Source organism: Stenella coeruleoalba (genome assembly GCF_951394435.1).
Source record: "Stenella coeruleoalba genome assembly, chromosome: 10".
Taxonomy (NCBI): Eukaryota; Metazoa; Chordata; class Mammalia; order Artiodactyla; family Delphinidae; genus Stenella; species Stenella coeruleoalba.
Window position 1 is genome coordinate 72,803,328 of NC_137156.1, and position 18,806 is coordinate 72,822,133.

Genomic DNA, 18,806 nt, shown 5'->3' on the forward strand with positions numbered 1-18,806 from the left:
GCAACTAGAGAAAGCCAGTGTGCAGCAACGAAGACCCAACGCAGCCAAAAATAAATAAATAAAATAAATTAAAAAAAAAAGATTATATTGAAGATAAATACATTCTTTAGAACAATACCTGTGACGTGGTTTAAAGACAAATACAGCCAATAAACTGATTGAATTATGTGAGTGTGTACTAAGAATAGCCTGATAATATTATTTTTGATGTTCAGATAATCAATACAAATAGTTTTAAAATCTGGCCTTACTGTAATAAAATATATATATATAGGACAAATGTCATAAAAAAACATTCAACACAGAGTTATATAATAACATAAAAATATTTACAACCTAAATATCCATTAATAGGAGACTGGTTATATAAAATAAATCACACCATGTTGGAATAATATGTACTCAGTCCATTAAGATATTTTCCAAGAATAACTGATATAACACTTCCCTTAAGCCATAATAAAACTTTCATCCAGCTAAATGACAAAGGGAGGATGAAAATAAAAGAGATAAACAAGATACACCAGGTAAAATGCAAAAAAAAGAAAATAAGAAAAGACAAAATAAAATCCAAGACAGAAAGCATTAAAAGAAATAAATAGAAATATTTAATTTTAATAAAAGGTACAATTCCCCCAAGAGAGTGTGACAATGACGAAGAGGAACCTTTATACACCTAACTGCGTAGCCTGGAAATATGTGAGGCCAAGACCAATAGAGATGCAAGAAAAACTGATCATCCACAGTCCTTGGGGCCACGGGGGGAGGTTTAAATCCAGAGGTAAACAGAAAACACAAAGATAAGGCTGGAAAGACTGTAACACCAAATTAGGTCCAGAGTGTGTAAGTTTCATAGATAGACCTAGAATAACACTGAAAGGAAATTATAAAGTATTAACAGGGGTTGTTTGGGAGTGGAATCTTTCTCCTTCCTCTTTTCCGTATTTTTCCGTAATGAGCATACACTCTATAATGGAAAAGAAATACAGTTCACGTTCAAAGAGAAGGCAGGGCTCAGTTACAGGGTAAGGAGCCCAGCATCCCATAGCATGCCCTGGACTCGGCCTAAACAAGTCCACCAGCCGCACGGCCGTGACGGGGAGGTGGACTCAGCGATCGACCGGCCGAGGCAGCTCGCCTTCGTCACTCCACATGAGGAGTGAGCACAGACCAGCCCCTTTCAGAGCTGGGCAGCCCAGTGAGGGGATTTATAGGCCCAGAGGGATCTAGACATCTGTGCTCCAGTCTACCAGCAGCGCTAACCTCCCTGGTCAGAAGCAGATGGAGCGCCGTGCAGTCGGCTCTCCCTCTCTGACCTCCACAAATGCTGCCTTTGTGCTGAGGCCCGAGCCCCCAGTCCACAGGGGGAATGGGGGGCAGGGAGGCCACAGAGAACAAGTCCTGCAGTGTCTTGCTGAACTGTCGCTGCAAGAACCACTCACATTTGTGACTGGGCTCTTAAGCTTTTTGGAAGAGGCTGCCAGCCCCGAGCTCTCTCGATATCCTCCTGGGCTAACCTGTGGCCTCCAAGGAAGCCAGAGGAAGGACTGCTAAGTGTTCTATTATTGATTAAAGCATCATGTTTGGGCCTAACTCACCTCTCCTCCTATGATAAAAGGAACCCAACCTGAGAGACCTAACTGGATATCGCAGGGATGTGTATGTCTCTAAGGTGTCAGGAGCCAGGGACAAGGGATACTGCCACAGAGGAGCAAGCTGCTCAATGACAGCAATGAGTTGCTTTGGGAAGCAGAAAAAAATAATACACACATATGGGTAAGGAATGAAGGACTACAGAGAGGCTTGAGGCAGCCCTGTACTCCTTGTTTTCTGTTTCCCCCCTCTTAGAACGGGCATCAAGACCACCACAGGCAAAATGGGAAAGGATGTGAAGGTGGCCCACTAAGTATGCCTTTGGGGCCTCCACCCCTCTCCCCCCCACAATCTTCCCTGCTCCTCAGGCTACATTAACACCTATCCCGCTCTACCTGGGGAAGGAAGCAATAAAGTCATGAGGCAATTATTGGGATGCTAGGACTGGAAATAATTCTGCAAAACTTGCACTGCATGTGCCAAGGTGACTTACAGGGAGATACGTGGGGGCAAGACGGCATTCTCTGTGCTTTGCAGGTCATCCTGCAAACATGGCTGTCTAACTCTGCATACAACCTCAGGGACATATTTCCATTTGCTGACCACTCCCCCCGCCAAGGACACACTCACAGCATAAAGACACTGTTCAAGTTCTCTCTATGTTCATGTGCATAACCATTATGAATAATTATTCTGTTTCTACTGGGTTGTTTCTGTCCAATAAATGGAACCTGGAATTAGCTATTTATCATATTTTAAACAAGTAAATAAAAAACTATTTTGCCAAAAAAATTTTTTGAGGTTTTAGAAACCAATTTCCACCTGTCAGATTTCCCCGCCTCGCGTCTGGCTTTCTCATCTTTGCCTGGCCTCAGTCTGTTGGATTTCAGACATGGCTTGATTTCCTTCTGTCCCAGTTCTCTAGGTCAATGCAAATTTGTAGGGTGATCAAATATTTCCTGCAGTGTTCCCTGTGTGGGATCTGTGTAGGGCAGAAACAGGAGAAAAGAAATAAAGGTTGCCTGGGAAGCCTAAGGAAAGATTTTGAAGGTATGACAATGGAAGATCTTAAAGCACTGTGCTTTGAGTCGGGGCTGGGCTGTGGGGAGGAGGCATAGACAGTGCTCTCCCTGGACCCAGGAGCATAAACACGGAGTCTACAGGCCAGGCAAGCTGATGGCAGTGAGTGAAGAGGCCAGGTGTTGGGAGGACAACTGAGAGAAGTGGGGACATTTGTAGATGACAGTTGGCTGGCTACTTAGGCACAGCTCATAAGTGCCATGTGGGAACATAGGCCCAGCACTGCTAGGCCTTCCAATTCCTCAAAAGAAGTCAGAAGTCCAGATTCTTACGTGGACTGTTTTGATTTCTAAACGTTAGCTCAAAACAATGTTCAGCCAAACAAAACACAACCGAGGGCCAGATGTGGTCACCAAGTTGCCAGAAGGCAACTCTACCCAGGATGTAAGCAACGTGAGGGCAGGAGTTAGAGCCTGGTGCATGACGAGGGCCCACTTAACTCTTGTGGAATGAGTGAGGCCCTTCCTGGGGCAGACGGTGGACTCTCCTCAGAGAGACAACGGGAAGAGATGGCTGGCAACACGGAGGTTGAAATAACTACGGTGAACTTGAGCCACAGCCACTGGGATGGGAAGGAAAGCGTGAAATGGTAAGAGACAGGCTAAAGAATTTTCAAAAAGCAGAACTCAGCAAAAGACCAGATGTGCACGGCTAGGGCAGTGATGATCTTCCAGTGGAAGCCTGTGATGAACTTGGCCATAGGGCTTAGGGACTGGTCACTGGGGAGAGAAGGTGAACACACTTTTCTTCACTAGCTTCGAAGACCTTCATCTGGCCCCCCAAGACGACCTTATTTTTTTTCTCCTCCATTCTCCCACAAAGGGGATCAGAGGATAACCAGGGGCCCAGAGATTCCAGCACAGAGCCAAACCCATAGCTAATGAGACGATGAGGTGTTCATTGGGGAGAAATATTAGCAGTGTTAACAGAGGAATGGGCAGGGAGGGATTAGCACTGGTGAGGGATGGCACCTGTAGGAAAGTGGGGAGAAGAGCTTGGGCTGTGCAAAGTCACAGCACATTGGCTGAATGGTGTGGTAACAAGGACAAGCGTGGGTGAGGGAGACTTTAAACAGTTCTCAAATCATAGATTTCATAGCATGGGACATAAGCCTTGGGTGCTGGTCCACAATTTTTTTTTTTTTTTGGCCACACCACACGGCTTGTGGGGTCTTAGTTCCCCAACCAGGGACTGAACCCATGCCCTTGGTAGTGAAAGTGCTGGGTCCTAACCACTGCACTGCCAGGGAATTCCCTGGTCCACAATTTTCTTAATGACTCAGAAAGTCAAGATAAAAATACTGCTAAGCAAAAGTATTCAGGACATGTAAGAAACTGGCAGACTCAAGACTACTCCTCAGCTGAACAAGGTGAGCCTTTTCATGGCATGACTTTCGTGGGCCTCAGTCTACAAGAGGATTTTTATGATTATCATATTGGGCCCAAGGCCTTAAGACAAATCTCGATTTTCACTTTAAAAGATAAACTTTATCAGGAGTTTACAAACCACCTGTTAACCAAAGAATTATTATAGTAGTTAATATTTACACCTTAGCTGGTTAGGAAGTTAGTGATTACTAACTACAGGCCAAGGCACTATGCTAAGTCCTTTAAATGCACTATCCTGTAAATCTTTACAAGGATTCTATAAAGGAGCTGGTAGCATCATCACCCAATGTATCCATGAGGAATAAAAGCAAGACCTAGAGAGATATGAAGTTATCTGCCCAAGGTGACAAAGCCTTTGAGTGACACAGCCAAGGACAGAAGTGAGATACTTCTACTCCAGGGTCCTTGTTCTCAGTCAGGGGTCAACAAACATTTTCTGTAAGGGGCCAAATAGTAAATATTTTTGGTGTTGTGGGCGATATGATCCCTTTCACAACTACTCAACTCTGCCTTTGTAGTGCAATGGCAGCTACAGAAAACATATCAACATTTAGGCATGCCCGTGTTCCAGCAAAACTTTAGTTATAGACAGCAAAACTTTAGTTACAGACACCGAAATTTCAATTTCATATAATTTTCATGGGTCATGAAATATCATTCCTCTTTTATTTTTTTTCCCAGCCATTTTAAAAAGTAAAAACCACTCTTAGCTCCAGGGCCACAAGAAATCAGGGGGTGGGCTGAGTTTTTTCCCACATGCTATAGTTTGCAGACCCTGGTCTAAATCACTAGGCTCTCCTGCCCTCCAACTTACATCATGTGCTGGTTCCCTTGGGAGGCCCATAGATATGTTAGGACAAAACCTATGATAGCGCATCTGGATGGGGCATAGGACTGTGAAATATAATTGTGAGGAGCCCAACAGAGATGACTCCTCCAGTTACACCTCGAGGGACTCTGCCTGACACCAGTTTACAGCTTGAAAACATCTCTTTCTTCCTTTCAGTCCCCTCACTTGCTCTCTTCTGTTTAAGTAAGCATTGATTCATGTCAATCTGAAACCAGGGGAGGTTCTAGGTAGGACAGGGATGGCTCCTCCCACACAGCGTGGTTTTCTGCAAACATGAGCCCACTGTGCCCTTCTTACCTGCAGGGTTTGGCTGAAGCGCTTTAACGGTGTGGCCTTCACGGGTGGGATGAGGTTTGCTAGGGATGTGACTCTGGAAAGAGGTTTGACTCGTTTATTACTAGGCTCCTGTAGGGTTAAAAAAAAGGAAAGGAAAATGTCAAGGTCAATTACGAAGACAACATAACTCCACTATACAGTCAATGTCCCCACTCCACAAGCTGCTGGCTGCACACCGATCTGTGGAATGTAAACAGTGCTCTGTCTCACTCCAGCTGTGTGGAGGTGACCTGGCTTAGGAGCCAGGGAAGGAGAAATGGCAGAGGGATGTCAACAGAAGCAGCTTCTGAGTGGACAGCAAATGGGCAGGGATCTCTCCTTTCCCTTCACCCCAAATATATCTGCCAGCTTTTAAATCAGAGGCTTCCACTAAGTAGTATGATTCTCCTCAACCCCTCCTGTAGAGAAAAGCTGCCTCAGATTTCCCATCCAATGACCTTGTCAGGCAGTTGTCTTTTGATGTTTCTGGTTTCATCTTTTTTTTTTTTTTTTTTTTTTTGCGGTACGCGGGCCTCTCACTGCTGCGGCCTCTCCCGTCGCGGAGCACAGGCCCCGGAAGCGCAGGCCCAGCGGCCATGGCTCACGGGCCCAGCCGCTCCACGGCATGTGGGATCCTCCCGGACCGGGGCACGAACCTGTGTCCCCTGCATCGGCAGGCGGACTCTCAATCACTGCGCCACCAGGGAAGCCCTGGTTTCATCTTTTTAAAAAATGTTTTCTCCAACTTACCTGAAGCCACTCTCCAAATTTCTAATATGCAATGGCTTTTCTAAAGCACAAAAAATCATTTTTTTTAAGTATACCAAATTAAAAAAATATTGTTTAAAGAAGTTATTCTATTGCTAGGCTCTTAACAAAGCATCTTTGTATCTACAGTATATTTGAAATGCACATATTAATAGTTATAAATAACCACCAGACAGCAAAAGAAAACGTATAGAGAGAAAACCCTACCATGAGCATCAGTTTTTATACTACACATAGACACAAGTTTTGAAAATCACCTCCACATAAAACGTGCAAATCTGCAAGTTACCCCAAACCAAGCTGATGGATGAGGGGAGCCTACCCATACCAATGACTCTGCAGATAAGAATTACATAAATAAAAACAACAGGCTGTGGAAAAGAGAGAGATGACAGACAAAACACTTTCCAAAGACAAAGAGAACAGTTACCCTTGTCTTCCTAAGCTCCATCTGACCTGCAGGAGATGCTTGACAGCACATGAAGACACCAAATTTTGATGGAAAAAACCAAACTTGCCAATGGTTGTGGCAAAACTCAATCATTTCCAAAGGGAGCCACAAGATGCTCATCTTTCTTTTTCAGCCATTGCCTTCAAAGTTTTGAGAGTTAAGCCAGAACTTCAGATTCTCCTGAATACCCCTGCAGGGTGTTGTGAACATAGTAGGTGCTTGGAAAAATCTTGCCTGAATTTGGAGTTCTGCTGAGAAACTCTCATGTCAGTTTATGCCCTTGCCAGCCTCAGAAATCAGAAGCATTCTCTGAAACAGACCCAACCTTTCTGGCATTCAAATAGAAAAATTAAAAGGCTTTTTAAAAAGCACAAAACAATTCCACAACGTGGCCTGGAGTGACTTCATGATTTCTCGAAGCAAATACTTCCAAGACGGAGAATGAATCTGGGCTGCCGGGTACCTCTCCAGCCTCTTGGTATGCTGAGCTGAACAGACAGCAGGAAACTCTCCGAACACTGGGAAGGCTTAGTTCCAAAATGCAAAGGATGAATCTCTCAACATGAGAGACATTGCATTACAATTATTTAAATGCTGAAGAGAAAGATCCAATAGCCCTTCTGCTTCCAGGTGACAGCGCCCTTCAAGGATGCTCCCTGTCCAGTGCCTGGCTCCTGAGTATCTGTGCCCAGAGGAGGATTTTTAAAATATTTTTTTACGTCAGAGATCCATTACCAGCGGGCATACTGAATACACACACACACACACACACACACACACACACACACACACAGCCTCTTGAGCATCCCCTGAATGGCTCCTGCTTTGGCTGGAAATGCCAGAGTTGTGATATACCACCTTTGGTGGCACAAACTGCATTGCAGCAAGTGAGAAGATGGGGGATTTCCTAGAGGATTAGGACTTGGTCTCAGATAATCCTGCACGTACCTCAGAGCCCATTGACTCCTAGGTCTCTGTTTTATTAACGGCTAAATCTGTTAGGTCACAAATTCTATATCAAACTAGGGAAGTTGAAGGGCAAACGCCAATTGGCTTCTCTTGCTTTAAAAAGGGGCAGGGAGCCCTGCATGCTTGGCAGGATGAGGGAAGATTCGGCTCTGTTCCACTTGCTGTGTCATCTTTTCTAAGGTTCTGCTGACTTTGCTGCCCATTTTACATGAGCCAGTCAGATGGGTGTTTTTCTGCACCGCTATAAGATGAATGCACAGTGCAAATGTTGGCCCCTCTGCAAGTTGTGTGCAGTGTTGCTACATGAGATTGTAATTAAAACTCCTTTCCCAAGGCTTTGCCCATTTGGAAGTAAACACTGGGCTGCTCTCTGGCAATCTGACATTCCCAAGTAATGAACAATCAAAACAAACCACTGCTGCATGATTTAGTGCTTGATCCAGCAAAGCGGGCAGGTGCAATTTCACAACCAGAACATTTACAGGTTATTGAATCTATAGAGGAGGCTTTATGCCTGACCCACATGAGTCAAATATGAATTATGGTGTTCTCCTTGAGGGCTTCAGTGAGAATAGGAGATTAAAAAAATTCTTGGCCTAATTTGATTTTTCTTTTCCATTTACTCAGTATGTCTCGAGCTACATTTTACTGCTGTCTAAAAGGAGCCTCAGGGAAAATGTTTCCAGATTCTAGTTAAATAGCTCTACTGAGAACTAGCAAATGCAATAAGAGGGATGCTTTCAGGCTTTACAGAGAGATAACAGAACACAACCTGCAGAAGCTTCCTAATCCAACAACTCAGCTGCCAGACTAAGCTGGGCAAGGACACTGCTAAACCCAGGAATGAAGTGTCCTGTTTCAAGTACAGACACCACCCTCACCATGCAATTCTAAGCCAGGGCAGGAGGACATCTCACCAAAGAGGTTAAAAAAATAAAACAAAAAAGAAAAAGGCAGGGGCTTCCCTGGTGGCACAGTGGTTGAGAATCTGCCTGCTAATGCAGGGGACACGGGTTCAAGCCCTGGTCTGGGAGGATCCCACGTGCCACGGAGCAACTATACCCGTGAGCCATAACTACTGAGCCTGCGGGTCTGGAGCCTGTGCTCCGCAACAAGAGAGGCCAGCGACAGTGAAAGGCCCGCGCACCATGAAGAAGAGTGGCCCCCGCTCGCTGCAACTAGAGAAAGCCCTTGCACAGAAATGAAGACCCAACACAGCAAAAATTAATTAATTAATTAATAAACTCCTACCCCCAACATCTTAAAAAAAAAAAAGAAAGAAAAAGACATTGAGTATTCTGTGTGGGCAGTATTTTCTGAATAACAACCTTTTGCATGTTTTCCAGACCTTACACCTTTTTTTGTTTTTCTTGTCTTATTGCACTGGCTAGGACTACCTGTATATTGTTGACTACAAGCTAAAATAGCAGGTACCATAGTCTAATTCCAAATTACAAAGTAATTATTATGAAGGTTTCATCATTAAGTATTGTATTTGCTGAGAGTATGGAAGAGACACCCTTTATCGGGTAGAAAAAGTTCCTTTCTGTACTAAGTTTGCTGTGAATTTTTATCATGAATGATAAAACTGACTTTTATCAAATATTTTCTCTTCACCTTTCCAGAGGACAAGGAATGGGAAAAAAGAAGGAAGAGGTGGGAAGAAGGAAAGGAGAGGATGAAGAAAGGTATAGAGGTCATATTTTTCATAAAGGAATTGATTCAGCAATTTTAAATATCTCTTGTGCTTGAATTACAAACAAAGGAGAATAAAGCACTCCATGTAATTTTGTTTTTTTATTATTATTATTTTTTTGCGGTATGCGGGCCTCTCACTATTGTGGCCTCTCCCATTGCGGAGCACAGGCTCCGGACGCACAGGCTCAGCGGCCATGGCTCACGGGCCCAGCCGCTCCGCGGCATGTGGGATCCTCCCGGACCAGGGCACGAATCCGTGTCCCCTGCATCGGCAGGCGGACTCTCAACCACTGCGCCACCAGGGAAGCCCTTTAATTTTATTTTTAATGTGAGATTTAATTAAATAGATTTTAATATTCCTTCCCTAGGGGATACAGTTCTTATCCTCTCCTTATTCTTCCCCCCCAAAAATAAAAACCAAAGCACATTATATACAATGTAAGAAAATGCCTATCATATCAATATAATTTGGCACTATTTCTTATTCCTTAAAAAATAGTTCCATTCTAATAGATGTGGCATACAGTAAACCCTCACTCATTCTCCCTGCACTTCACTTTTGCAGCCAGAGTGGGGTTGGAGAGCAGTAGGAGAGTCTTTCACATCACATCTGTAGCTTCCCTGAGACTCTGCTTTTACTGAGTCACAGACACGGCCCAGGAGGGGCCAGAAATGCAGCCATTAGTGCAGGACTGACTGCTCTATTGCAGGGCAGCACTGCTCTTAGATGCTCTACACCTGGCCAGGAGCAAGAGAGAGGTGAGAAACGACTGTGCTAGCAGATGCTTTTGCCCATGAGTTGATGGAATCATAAATAAAAAGTCTTTCAAATGTTTAGAAACACCAGGAAGCCTTATGCAGGGCCACATTTGTGTGACAGGAGATGTGCTGGGAACCGCACACCCAGGGGTCACGTGTCACCCAACAGTAACCCTCTAGAAGGCTTTCATCATCCTCATATTAAACAGGAAGTTATGATCTCAGAGTGATGGAGAAGCTCTAGAATTATTACATAATAATAATGAGCTCATATTCATTGCAGGGACTCTTCTCTATGCTTTACAGATATTTACTAATTTATTCTCCTAACAGCCCTGCAAGGTAGCCACTATTGTGATCTTCATCTTAAAGATGGGGAAAGCTAAAAAAGGTGGCCAGGATTTAAACCTAGGCTAGGGAGGCTGGATCCAGAGCCCATGCCCTACTCCAGGGCTTGGCTAACTTTTTTGTAAGGGGCCAGATGGTTAAATATTTTAGGCTTTGAGGGCTGTCCAGCCTTTGTCACAACTACTCATCTCTACCATCAGCCATAAACAGTATGTAAATAAGTGAATGTGCCTATGTTCCATTAAATCTTCATCTATAGACATTAAAATTCGAATTTCATATAATTTTCACATGTCACAAAATATTATTCTTCTTTTGCTTTTTTTCAACCATTAACAAATACAGAAACCATTCTTGAGGGCTTGAGGCCTTTTTTTCCCCCTGCTCATTAGAAAAAGGAACATGAGTTTTGTGGGAGATTCCCCAATTTTCAATTAAGTATTCTGCTCAGTAGAGAAGAGGACACTGTAGAAGATTCTAGAAAATTAATTTCCAAAATACTGTTTTCTGACAGCACCTTTACTATACTAGGCAACATTCAAAATGTTTAGATCCTGAGTTCCACTTCCAAGTACTACTGAGTCAAAAATAAGGGGTAGAAATCTGATTTTAAGATGGTATGTGGTCAAAATGCTCCATAATACAAAGATTTATTTCAATGGACAGGAAACAGTTTTGCAAATGTACTATTGAATGCTGAACTGCAGCTGACAGGTGCCATCTGAGATTTTTACTTCAGTTGTTAGTGAGGGCCTAGTGAGAAAGGATACTGAAGAGGCAGACATCATCTAGAATGAACAGTAATTAGAAGAAACCTGGTAAAATGAAAACAAAAATCCCACTACTGAATTTCAATAATTCTCAACTGATATAGGCCAGAATAGGGAAAGGCCCATGTGGCTGGGAAACTGAGAGCTGAGAGGGCTACCTTGAAACATTTAAACTTAAAGACCCAGCAATCCCACTACTGGGCATATACCCTGAGAAAGCCATAATTCAAAAAGAGTCATGTACCAAAATGTTCACTGCAGCTCTATTTACAATAGCCAGGACATGGAAGCCACCTAAGTGTCCATCACCAGATGAATGGATAAAGAAGATGTGGCACATATATACAATGGAATATTACTCAGCTATAAAAAGGAACAAAACTGGGTTATTTGTAGTGAGGTGGATGGACCTAGAGACTGTCATACAGAGTGAAGTAAGAGAAAAACAAATACCGTATGCTAACACATATATATGGAATCTAAAAGAAAAGAAAATGGTCAGAAGAATCTAGGGGCAAGACAGGAATAAAGATGCAGACCTACTATAGAATGGACTTGAGGATACGGGGAGGGCGAAGGGTAAGCTGGGACAAAGTGAGAGAGTGGCATGGACATATATACACTACCAAACATAAAATAGATAGCTAGTGGGAAGCAGCCGCATAGCACAGGGAGATCAGCTGGTGCTTTGTGACCACCTAGAGGGGTGGGATAGGGAGGGTGGAAGGGAGACGCAAGAGGGAGGGGATATGGGGATATATGTGTATGTATAGCTGATTCACTTTGTTATAAAGCAGAAACTGATACACCATTGTAAAGCAATTATACTCTAATAAAGATGTTAAAAAAAAAAAAACTTCTAGGTCACTACAAATATTCTCATGTTCTCACTTCCCTTGACAGCTCCTAATGCCAAGGCCTTCCCACCCTTTCACTGTATTTTGTTGTCATATCACTATAGTTTCCTCCAATCGGTGACAGTTCCTCAGTCTTCTGTGACAATGATACTTTTCAAGAGTGCTGGTCAGTTATTTTGTAGTATATCTCTCAATTTAGACATGTCTGATGCTTTCTCATGATTGGATTCAGATTATGCATTTTTGGCAAGAATACAGCAGAAGTGATGTGCCCTCCTTGGTGCATCATATCTGGGGGACATGATGTCACTATATCTTATAACTGGTGACATCGACCTGGACCAGTTGGTCAAGGTGGTACAAGGGGTTGAATTGTGTCCCCCACAAAAAGATATGTTGAAGTTCTACCCCCAAACCTGTGACAGTGGCCTTATTTGGAGATAGGATTTTGGCAGATGTAATCAGGTTAGGATGAGGTCATATTAGATTGCAGTGGGCCCTAAATGCCATCGTTGGTGTCCTTATAAGAAGGGAAATTTAGACAGAGACATACAGGGAGACAGCATATGATGATGGGGGCAGTGATTAGAGTGATGCATCTACAAGCCAGAGAACACCAAAGATGGATGGCAAACACCAGAAGCTAGGAACAGGCAAGGAAGAATTCTCCTGCAGGTTTCAGAGGGAGCATGGCCCTACTGACGCCTTGATTTTCGACTTCTAGTTTGCAGAAGAGTAAGAAATAAATTTCTGTTGTTCTAAGCCTCGCCTCTTGTGGTACTTTGTTACAACAGCCCTACAGGAGGTATCTGCTGGATTTCTCCATTGTAAAGTTACTACTACTCCCTTTGTAATTAATACACATAAATGGAAGAGATTCTTTGTGACTACGTGCATCCTCTGGAATTCAGCTCTGCAAGTGCTTACCCAGCATCTGCAAAGTGGGCTTCATGGAAGGGTACACGTGTCACCCTTGGGGAAATGTCTTCTGGATGCACAGAGAGAACCAGAGGTTGATCCAGGCAGAGCACCCAAGAGAGTAAGCCTTGGCTGGAGTGGGGCAAGTGAGGTGTTCAGCAGGTAGAGCACAGTGGAACACAGGGGCATGGAGGACACAGAGGCAGCAACGAGGAGTCCTTCGCAGAGCAGTCTGAGCAAGAGGGGAGCAAAGAAGGGGAGCTTCTATGGAAACTACAAGTGACTCTTCATCTTATTTTTTTGGAAATAGAAAAAAACAATAATGAAATAATGGTTCCTAACTCCAAAATTTCCATTAAAAATTTTTTTGTTTTCTTTCCCCTGGCACGGAGCTAACTGACCTGGTGTCATCTGTTACTAGAAGTTAAAAGGCAAATAATGAGGCTCAAATTCCAACGGAAACCTGGCTTCATTGATTAGGCCAAACTCATTTCAGAATTATTGGTTTCGAACCCACAAGGTGAGCAAAAGGTCTTCAAAAGTAGAACTATAATTTCCCCCTAAAAATGCCAGGTGATTATAGGTGATTTCAACAAAGGTCCCACAGACTTTGTGGACTCTGCCAAACCGCCAGGAACAGCTCTGGGAAGAATCCCTGATACCTTCCCCCCTGGCTAATCTCAAACGTGGAGGCCACACCCTTGTGTTTATTTTCTCCAGCTGCAGGTTTGGTTGCCTTGCACTGTGTATCCAAGGGAGATTAGATTTCCTTTTTGATGAAATGGCCCAACTCTCTCTGCATCAGATGCTATAAGGAAAACATCCTAATTTCCTTCTTTAAAAGAAAAAAGTGCTTTTTGGGGGCTTTGTTTTGTTTTGTTTGTATTTTTGCTACTGGGGACTAAGGAGAGTCTGGATAAATAAAACCCACAGGACCCTCTGAGTTAGTTCAGTCTCATGGCCAAGCTGTAGACAGGGTGTTGGATTGTTGTGTTGAGGAGCTGACGATTTCTGCAGCCTCCCCTCACGGCAATGCTAAAAAGCACTGATGGAGACACCACACACAAAATGGTTTGGACAGATCCACAGATTAAACCATCGACGCTTGGGGCCATAAAACTGAACACATTAAGGTTGGGGAGATGCTCTTTATTCCATGTATATCAAGTCTGTTTTGGCTTGAGCCAGTCAGCACCTACGGCCTCTGGCCAAGGTCAGCCTGTGAGGTGGCTGCTTTTAGGGGGGTCTTGCTTAGGGCAGGAGCATCGGAGGGGGATGCTAGACTTAGCTCAGACACTGCTGGCATAAGCCTCTGAAAGGATGCTCAGTTCCAGCCCCAAACACAGCTCCCATCAAATGCAAGCAGAAAAATGAGAAGAGAAAGAAATCACACTTTATGACAATTCATGTGGTCATCCTGGCTTCATTTCCTCCAGGCCTCCCCTGCTTCCTTCAAGTTCAAAGCACGTGCTGGCAAACCACTATCGCTAATATTTGTATAAACTGAATGGCAAAATGAAGGAAAGGTGAGTGTGGGGCGAGTCAGATGGATTTCATCCAGTGTACCTTGGAGGAGCGATTAATTTTACTACAAACTCTGAGAGGGCAAACGTTACTGGCATACCATTTTGTTTCTGAGGGAGCACCTCAAGAAAGTTATTATCTTTATTCCTCTCATTATCATTGACTGTTTGCTCCCACACTGGAAAAGTAGCCTGTTCTTCTCTGCCATGGGGATATTCATTTTTGATGAATGGTGGTTTATGGGCCGAAAAACAAAAAACAAAACAAAACATTGGAAAATAATTCAGTAAAATATGGGACTCTCCGAGAGCCGAGGTGGGCAGCAGCCTAGGTTACGAACAAAATCTCTTAGCAGTGCCAGTAAAATAAAACAGAACCACTGTTTCAGACACTGTATTTTTGGCTAAGGTTTCACTCCTCAATTACTTTCAAAGTTATTCGTTTCAGTCAACATTATAAGGGTAAGTCAACATTTGTCCTGGCAGCAAGCCCAAATTTATTTTATTAGTCTGCTACCGGTTAAATTGGCCCATGATTAAAAATATCTAATAAATAGCCCTAAAATATTGGAGTTTAGTAGAAAACCACATTCACGTTCTCTTACACAGGATGTTACTATTACTTAACCTTGGGCAGAAGGAGAAATGTACACCCACGCCCCGGTAAGTTCCTTTTAGCAAACGCTAGCCCATCGCCTGAAACTCATTTTGGTCATGCCCAGACATGGCATTACAGACCTTCAGAGAAAGAGGAAGCTAAATATTTAGCTCTCTCTGCAGTCTCTGGCTCCACATATGCCTTCTGAGCATCAAGCAAAGCTCTTACTCTGTCAAGGAGAAAGGGCCAGATGCTCAGAGCTGAAGCGCTTTAACAGTTCGACCTCCTGGAAAAGTGTGAGAGCTGCCAGCAGGCTCAAGCCTCTGTGGCCCTTACAGGGAAGCCAACCTTAGGCCCAGAAGATGTTTTCTCATGAGTAGAGCCAGGTTATGCCTTTTTGCCAAGAATGCCACAGAAGAAATGTGCCCACAGCACGCCACACCTATCTGCAGGTCTGGAAAATGGGGTCAGAGCCGCACATTTCTGGGTGTGGGACGCCAAGAAGTCAGCCGGAGGTGGCAGTGGTGGCCTAATCACAGCCACAGGCCCAGAGGAAGGGCTCTGTGGTTCTGGGGTCTCGGCCAGTCATTTCCTATTGACTTCTTGGAAACCCCTGGGTGGGATATAAATTCTGTATTTGTTTATCTCTGTAAAAGGGATTCCCTGGCTTCCCCTTGGGCTGGGTTGGAGGGGTAGGGGGAGAAGAATGCACTGGGGATTCCACCTCTGCTTCAGGGTTTGGGAACTGGTGTGTACAGACCTCAAGGGCACTTTAAGGACATTTGCTGAGGCTTCCCTGGTGTTTAAAGATGAGCAGAAAGCCTGTGCTGAAAGTGACAAAGTTCTTGTCACTCTGGCCCCCCAAATGTGTTGATTCTTTGCAAAGGACCTAAGGATAAAATATGAGCCTACCTTTCCAGCCAGAGGACAGTGCCCTATGCACTGAACACCCTGTGACCCTGGGCCAACGATGTAACCTCCACGGGCTTGGTCTCATGCCCTGTGAAGTGAGGGTGGCTCTCCAACCCTCTCACAGGGTTGTTGGGAAGGTGACACGAGATCATGTGTGTAATGTGCTCAGTACGAGCCTGTCCCATAAGTTGTTGCCTGTAAATATCAAATTATTGCCTTGAAACTGATGTCCAAGGAGAGGTGTGATCTCCCCCACACCCCCCCCCCACCCCCAGCCTGTTCTCCTGCTCTCATTCATCCCCTGCAGCACTGGATTTTGCTCTGAGCCTCCCAGGGACAAAGCTGGTGCTCCATGTTACCTGCCACTATCTCACCAATGACATGCTCTGGCCACCGAGGACTCGGGCTGCTATGAGACCACATTTTGATTCTACATTCCTGCCTTCCCTTTCTTCTGGCAGTTTTATCATCTGTTTAGTCAAGCTCTGGCTGGATAGAGCAAAACTGGGAGTGGTTTGGCAAGATCCAAGGCTACATCCAAGTAGAGAAAAACATCAACTTAAGATAAGAACCTGAGTGGTGGAAGTGCACCCAAACGGGTAGGTCTTGAGGTCTACATCGAACTCCTCCCACCCTCCCCTCCCCTCCCCACATTGTTGAATTATAGGCTAAAAGAGCTGGTCTCCAATCTTGCCTGATCCCAGTACTATCTGGGATTAGGCAATGATAGGAATTCTGGGTGTTCAAGCCATGTCAGAGGTGGAGGGTAGAATTTCTCCCAAAAATAACATGTTACTTTTGGCTTCCAGAAAGGACCATACACAGATCCACTGACATGTCCTCTCTCTTATCTACCTGCCATCCCTTGAAGCTCAGCATTATCTTAGCTTCCCAGAAGAGGAAAAAGAAGTACAGAGATGGAAAAGGATGCACAGATCTCAATCTCAAAGGAAGGGCAGCGTGTTCCAGCTGAATCTGAGATGAGCAAACACGTTGCAGGCAAGCAAAGCTAACAGCTGGGTCTGCCATCTGACTGAAGACGAGGCTGAGACGAGGAATCCCACATTCAGCTGCTGGGTAAAACCTACAGGGACATCTGACCAAGGGCACCAGGTCTTCAGGAAAAGAACATGGACCCCCCTCCTCTTTCTGTTCTCGATGAGAACAATGATTTTCAGCAGTAAAGCCTTGCAGAGATGTGACTTCCAGAGAGAAACAGAAAATACATTTGCTGAGCTCCCTGGTAACCCCATCTGTCCCTCCTAGCACAATTTATCCTTTCAAATCATTTGGTCCACGTGCATCCTCAGCAGCACATGCCTCCACTGAGAATCAGGGAACACTGCACTTGGGTGTTTTAGAACAGTCTGCTCTCGACTGAGAACAGAATACACTGAAACCTGATTACTGAAAAATGGAAAAAGCTACCAGTCACACAGCCACAAGGGATTGACTGAATTGGGAATAAAATAAAATATTTTAAAACTTTCCTGCTTTGGTTTTCAGCTGACATCTTACCACCCACTAAGCGATGGTTTGCAGAAAAATAAGGTACAAAGCATGCTGTTCAGGAAACTGTGAGGTAGGTAATCTACAATGGATTCATATGGCCTTGCTGTTGCCCCACACACCCCAGCTGAGCAGATGAATAGCTTCAAAATGTTACTCCTTGGGAAGTGTGTGTGTGTGTTTGTGTGTGTTCGTGCACACATCCAGAACACAAGACTGAACGTTAAGACAGTTCTTATTCCGTAGCACATTTTTAATGACAGGAATTAAAAAATGCCCACTAACAATGGATTTTTCCAAAGGCTCATAACAAACCCTGACTCTCACTGCTGTACACTTGCAACCTTGAAACATAGTGATTATGTGTTATTTCTAACTCTCAGCAATTAATATGCAACCAGATGTATCATTATCTACAGTCTATTAAAATTCAGAAGCCTGTGCATTTGAAAAATAATGTATTGCGCTGACAAAGGAGGCAGAAGCCTCAGAGACCCAGCTCTCTCCCCACATCACACGCAGTTCATTTCAATTACAAAGACACAAGAGGGAAAATGAATAAACAATGGCAGTTGACTTAAAAGAAGTAAATACAAACCTGTGATTTGGTTGTTTGGTTTTGCCACTGGAGACTCAGTGGTAAGGGGTGCCAATAAAAGTTTCCAGGAAAGACAAAGGCAGTTTTGTGGTAAAAGAAAAATGTTCTTTATTCCTGAAGTAAAGTGCTCCTGTGGCAGAAGGGGGCAAAGTTCCCATGAGTTTTCCAGCACGGGCCAGCTATAGAGGGAAGGGCTCCTTTGGGAGACTACTGAGGGTCTAACCTGACAAAGATTTCCCCAACTCCCTAAGCACCCCCAGTGATGGGGGGGGAGGCTCATTTACCAGCCAGGTGCTCCCTCCTTCTGCCCCACCATTTAGGAGCCGGGTTCTGGGTCGCTCCTGAATTTACAAAGCAGGGCTGTGCAGAGGGGTGGCGAGGGGCCGTCTGGCCCCACAAAGCCTCCAGAATTGCTACTAAATAAACTACATGTTGCCAGGGCCCCTACCTACTCACAGATTCCAGCAATTTTCTAGAAACAGAGAAGTCGGTCATCCCACACCTGACCCAGGTGTAATTCTTCTCTTCTGATTTTGTCAAGAAGAGAAGGAGGGGAAGGGGGTGGGGGGATTGCAAAATGGGTAAAGGGGGTGAGCTGTATGGTGATGGATGGAAATGAAACTTTTGTTGGTGAGTATACAGAAGTCAAGTAGTGTATACAGAAATCAAAATATAATGTTGTACACATGAAACTTTTATAGTGTTGTAAACCAATGTTACCTCAATTAAAAAAAAGATATCTGAGGATTAAACTAATGAAAACAACAATAAAAATTATTTTTAAAGAAAGAAGAGAAGGAAGCACTATGTAGACAATGGGGAACCTCTGGCCGGGGAGGAGGAGGTACCACGAGCCCTGGGGTCACCTGGTGCCAGATGCTGGCACACACATACACTCACTC

At 44.2% G+C, this 18,806-nt stretch overlaps 1 protein-coding gene across 6 annotated transcripts in view; it reads right to left on the minus strand.

The window, feature by feature from the left end:
- Nucleotides 1-18,806, minus strand: part of ARHGEF3 (Rho guanine nucleotide exchange factor 3) — a 311,235-nt gene that overhangs the window by 37,854 nt on the left and 254,575 nt on the right. For 5 of the 6 annotated variants that reach the window (XM_079932995.1, XM_079932994.1, XM_079932996.1 and 2 more), the window contains one exon: nt 5,209-5,316. In XM_079932995.1, the coding sequence (XP_079789121.1) occupies nt 5,209-5,316 (108 nt within the window). Of the gene's footprint in view, nt 1-5,208; nt 5,317-6,424; nt 7,083-18,806 lie in introns of those variants that run through there. The other variant, XM_079932999.1, reaches the window with a different exon arrangement.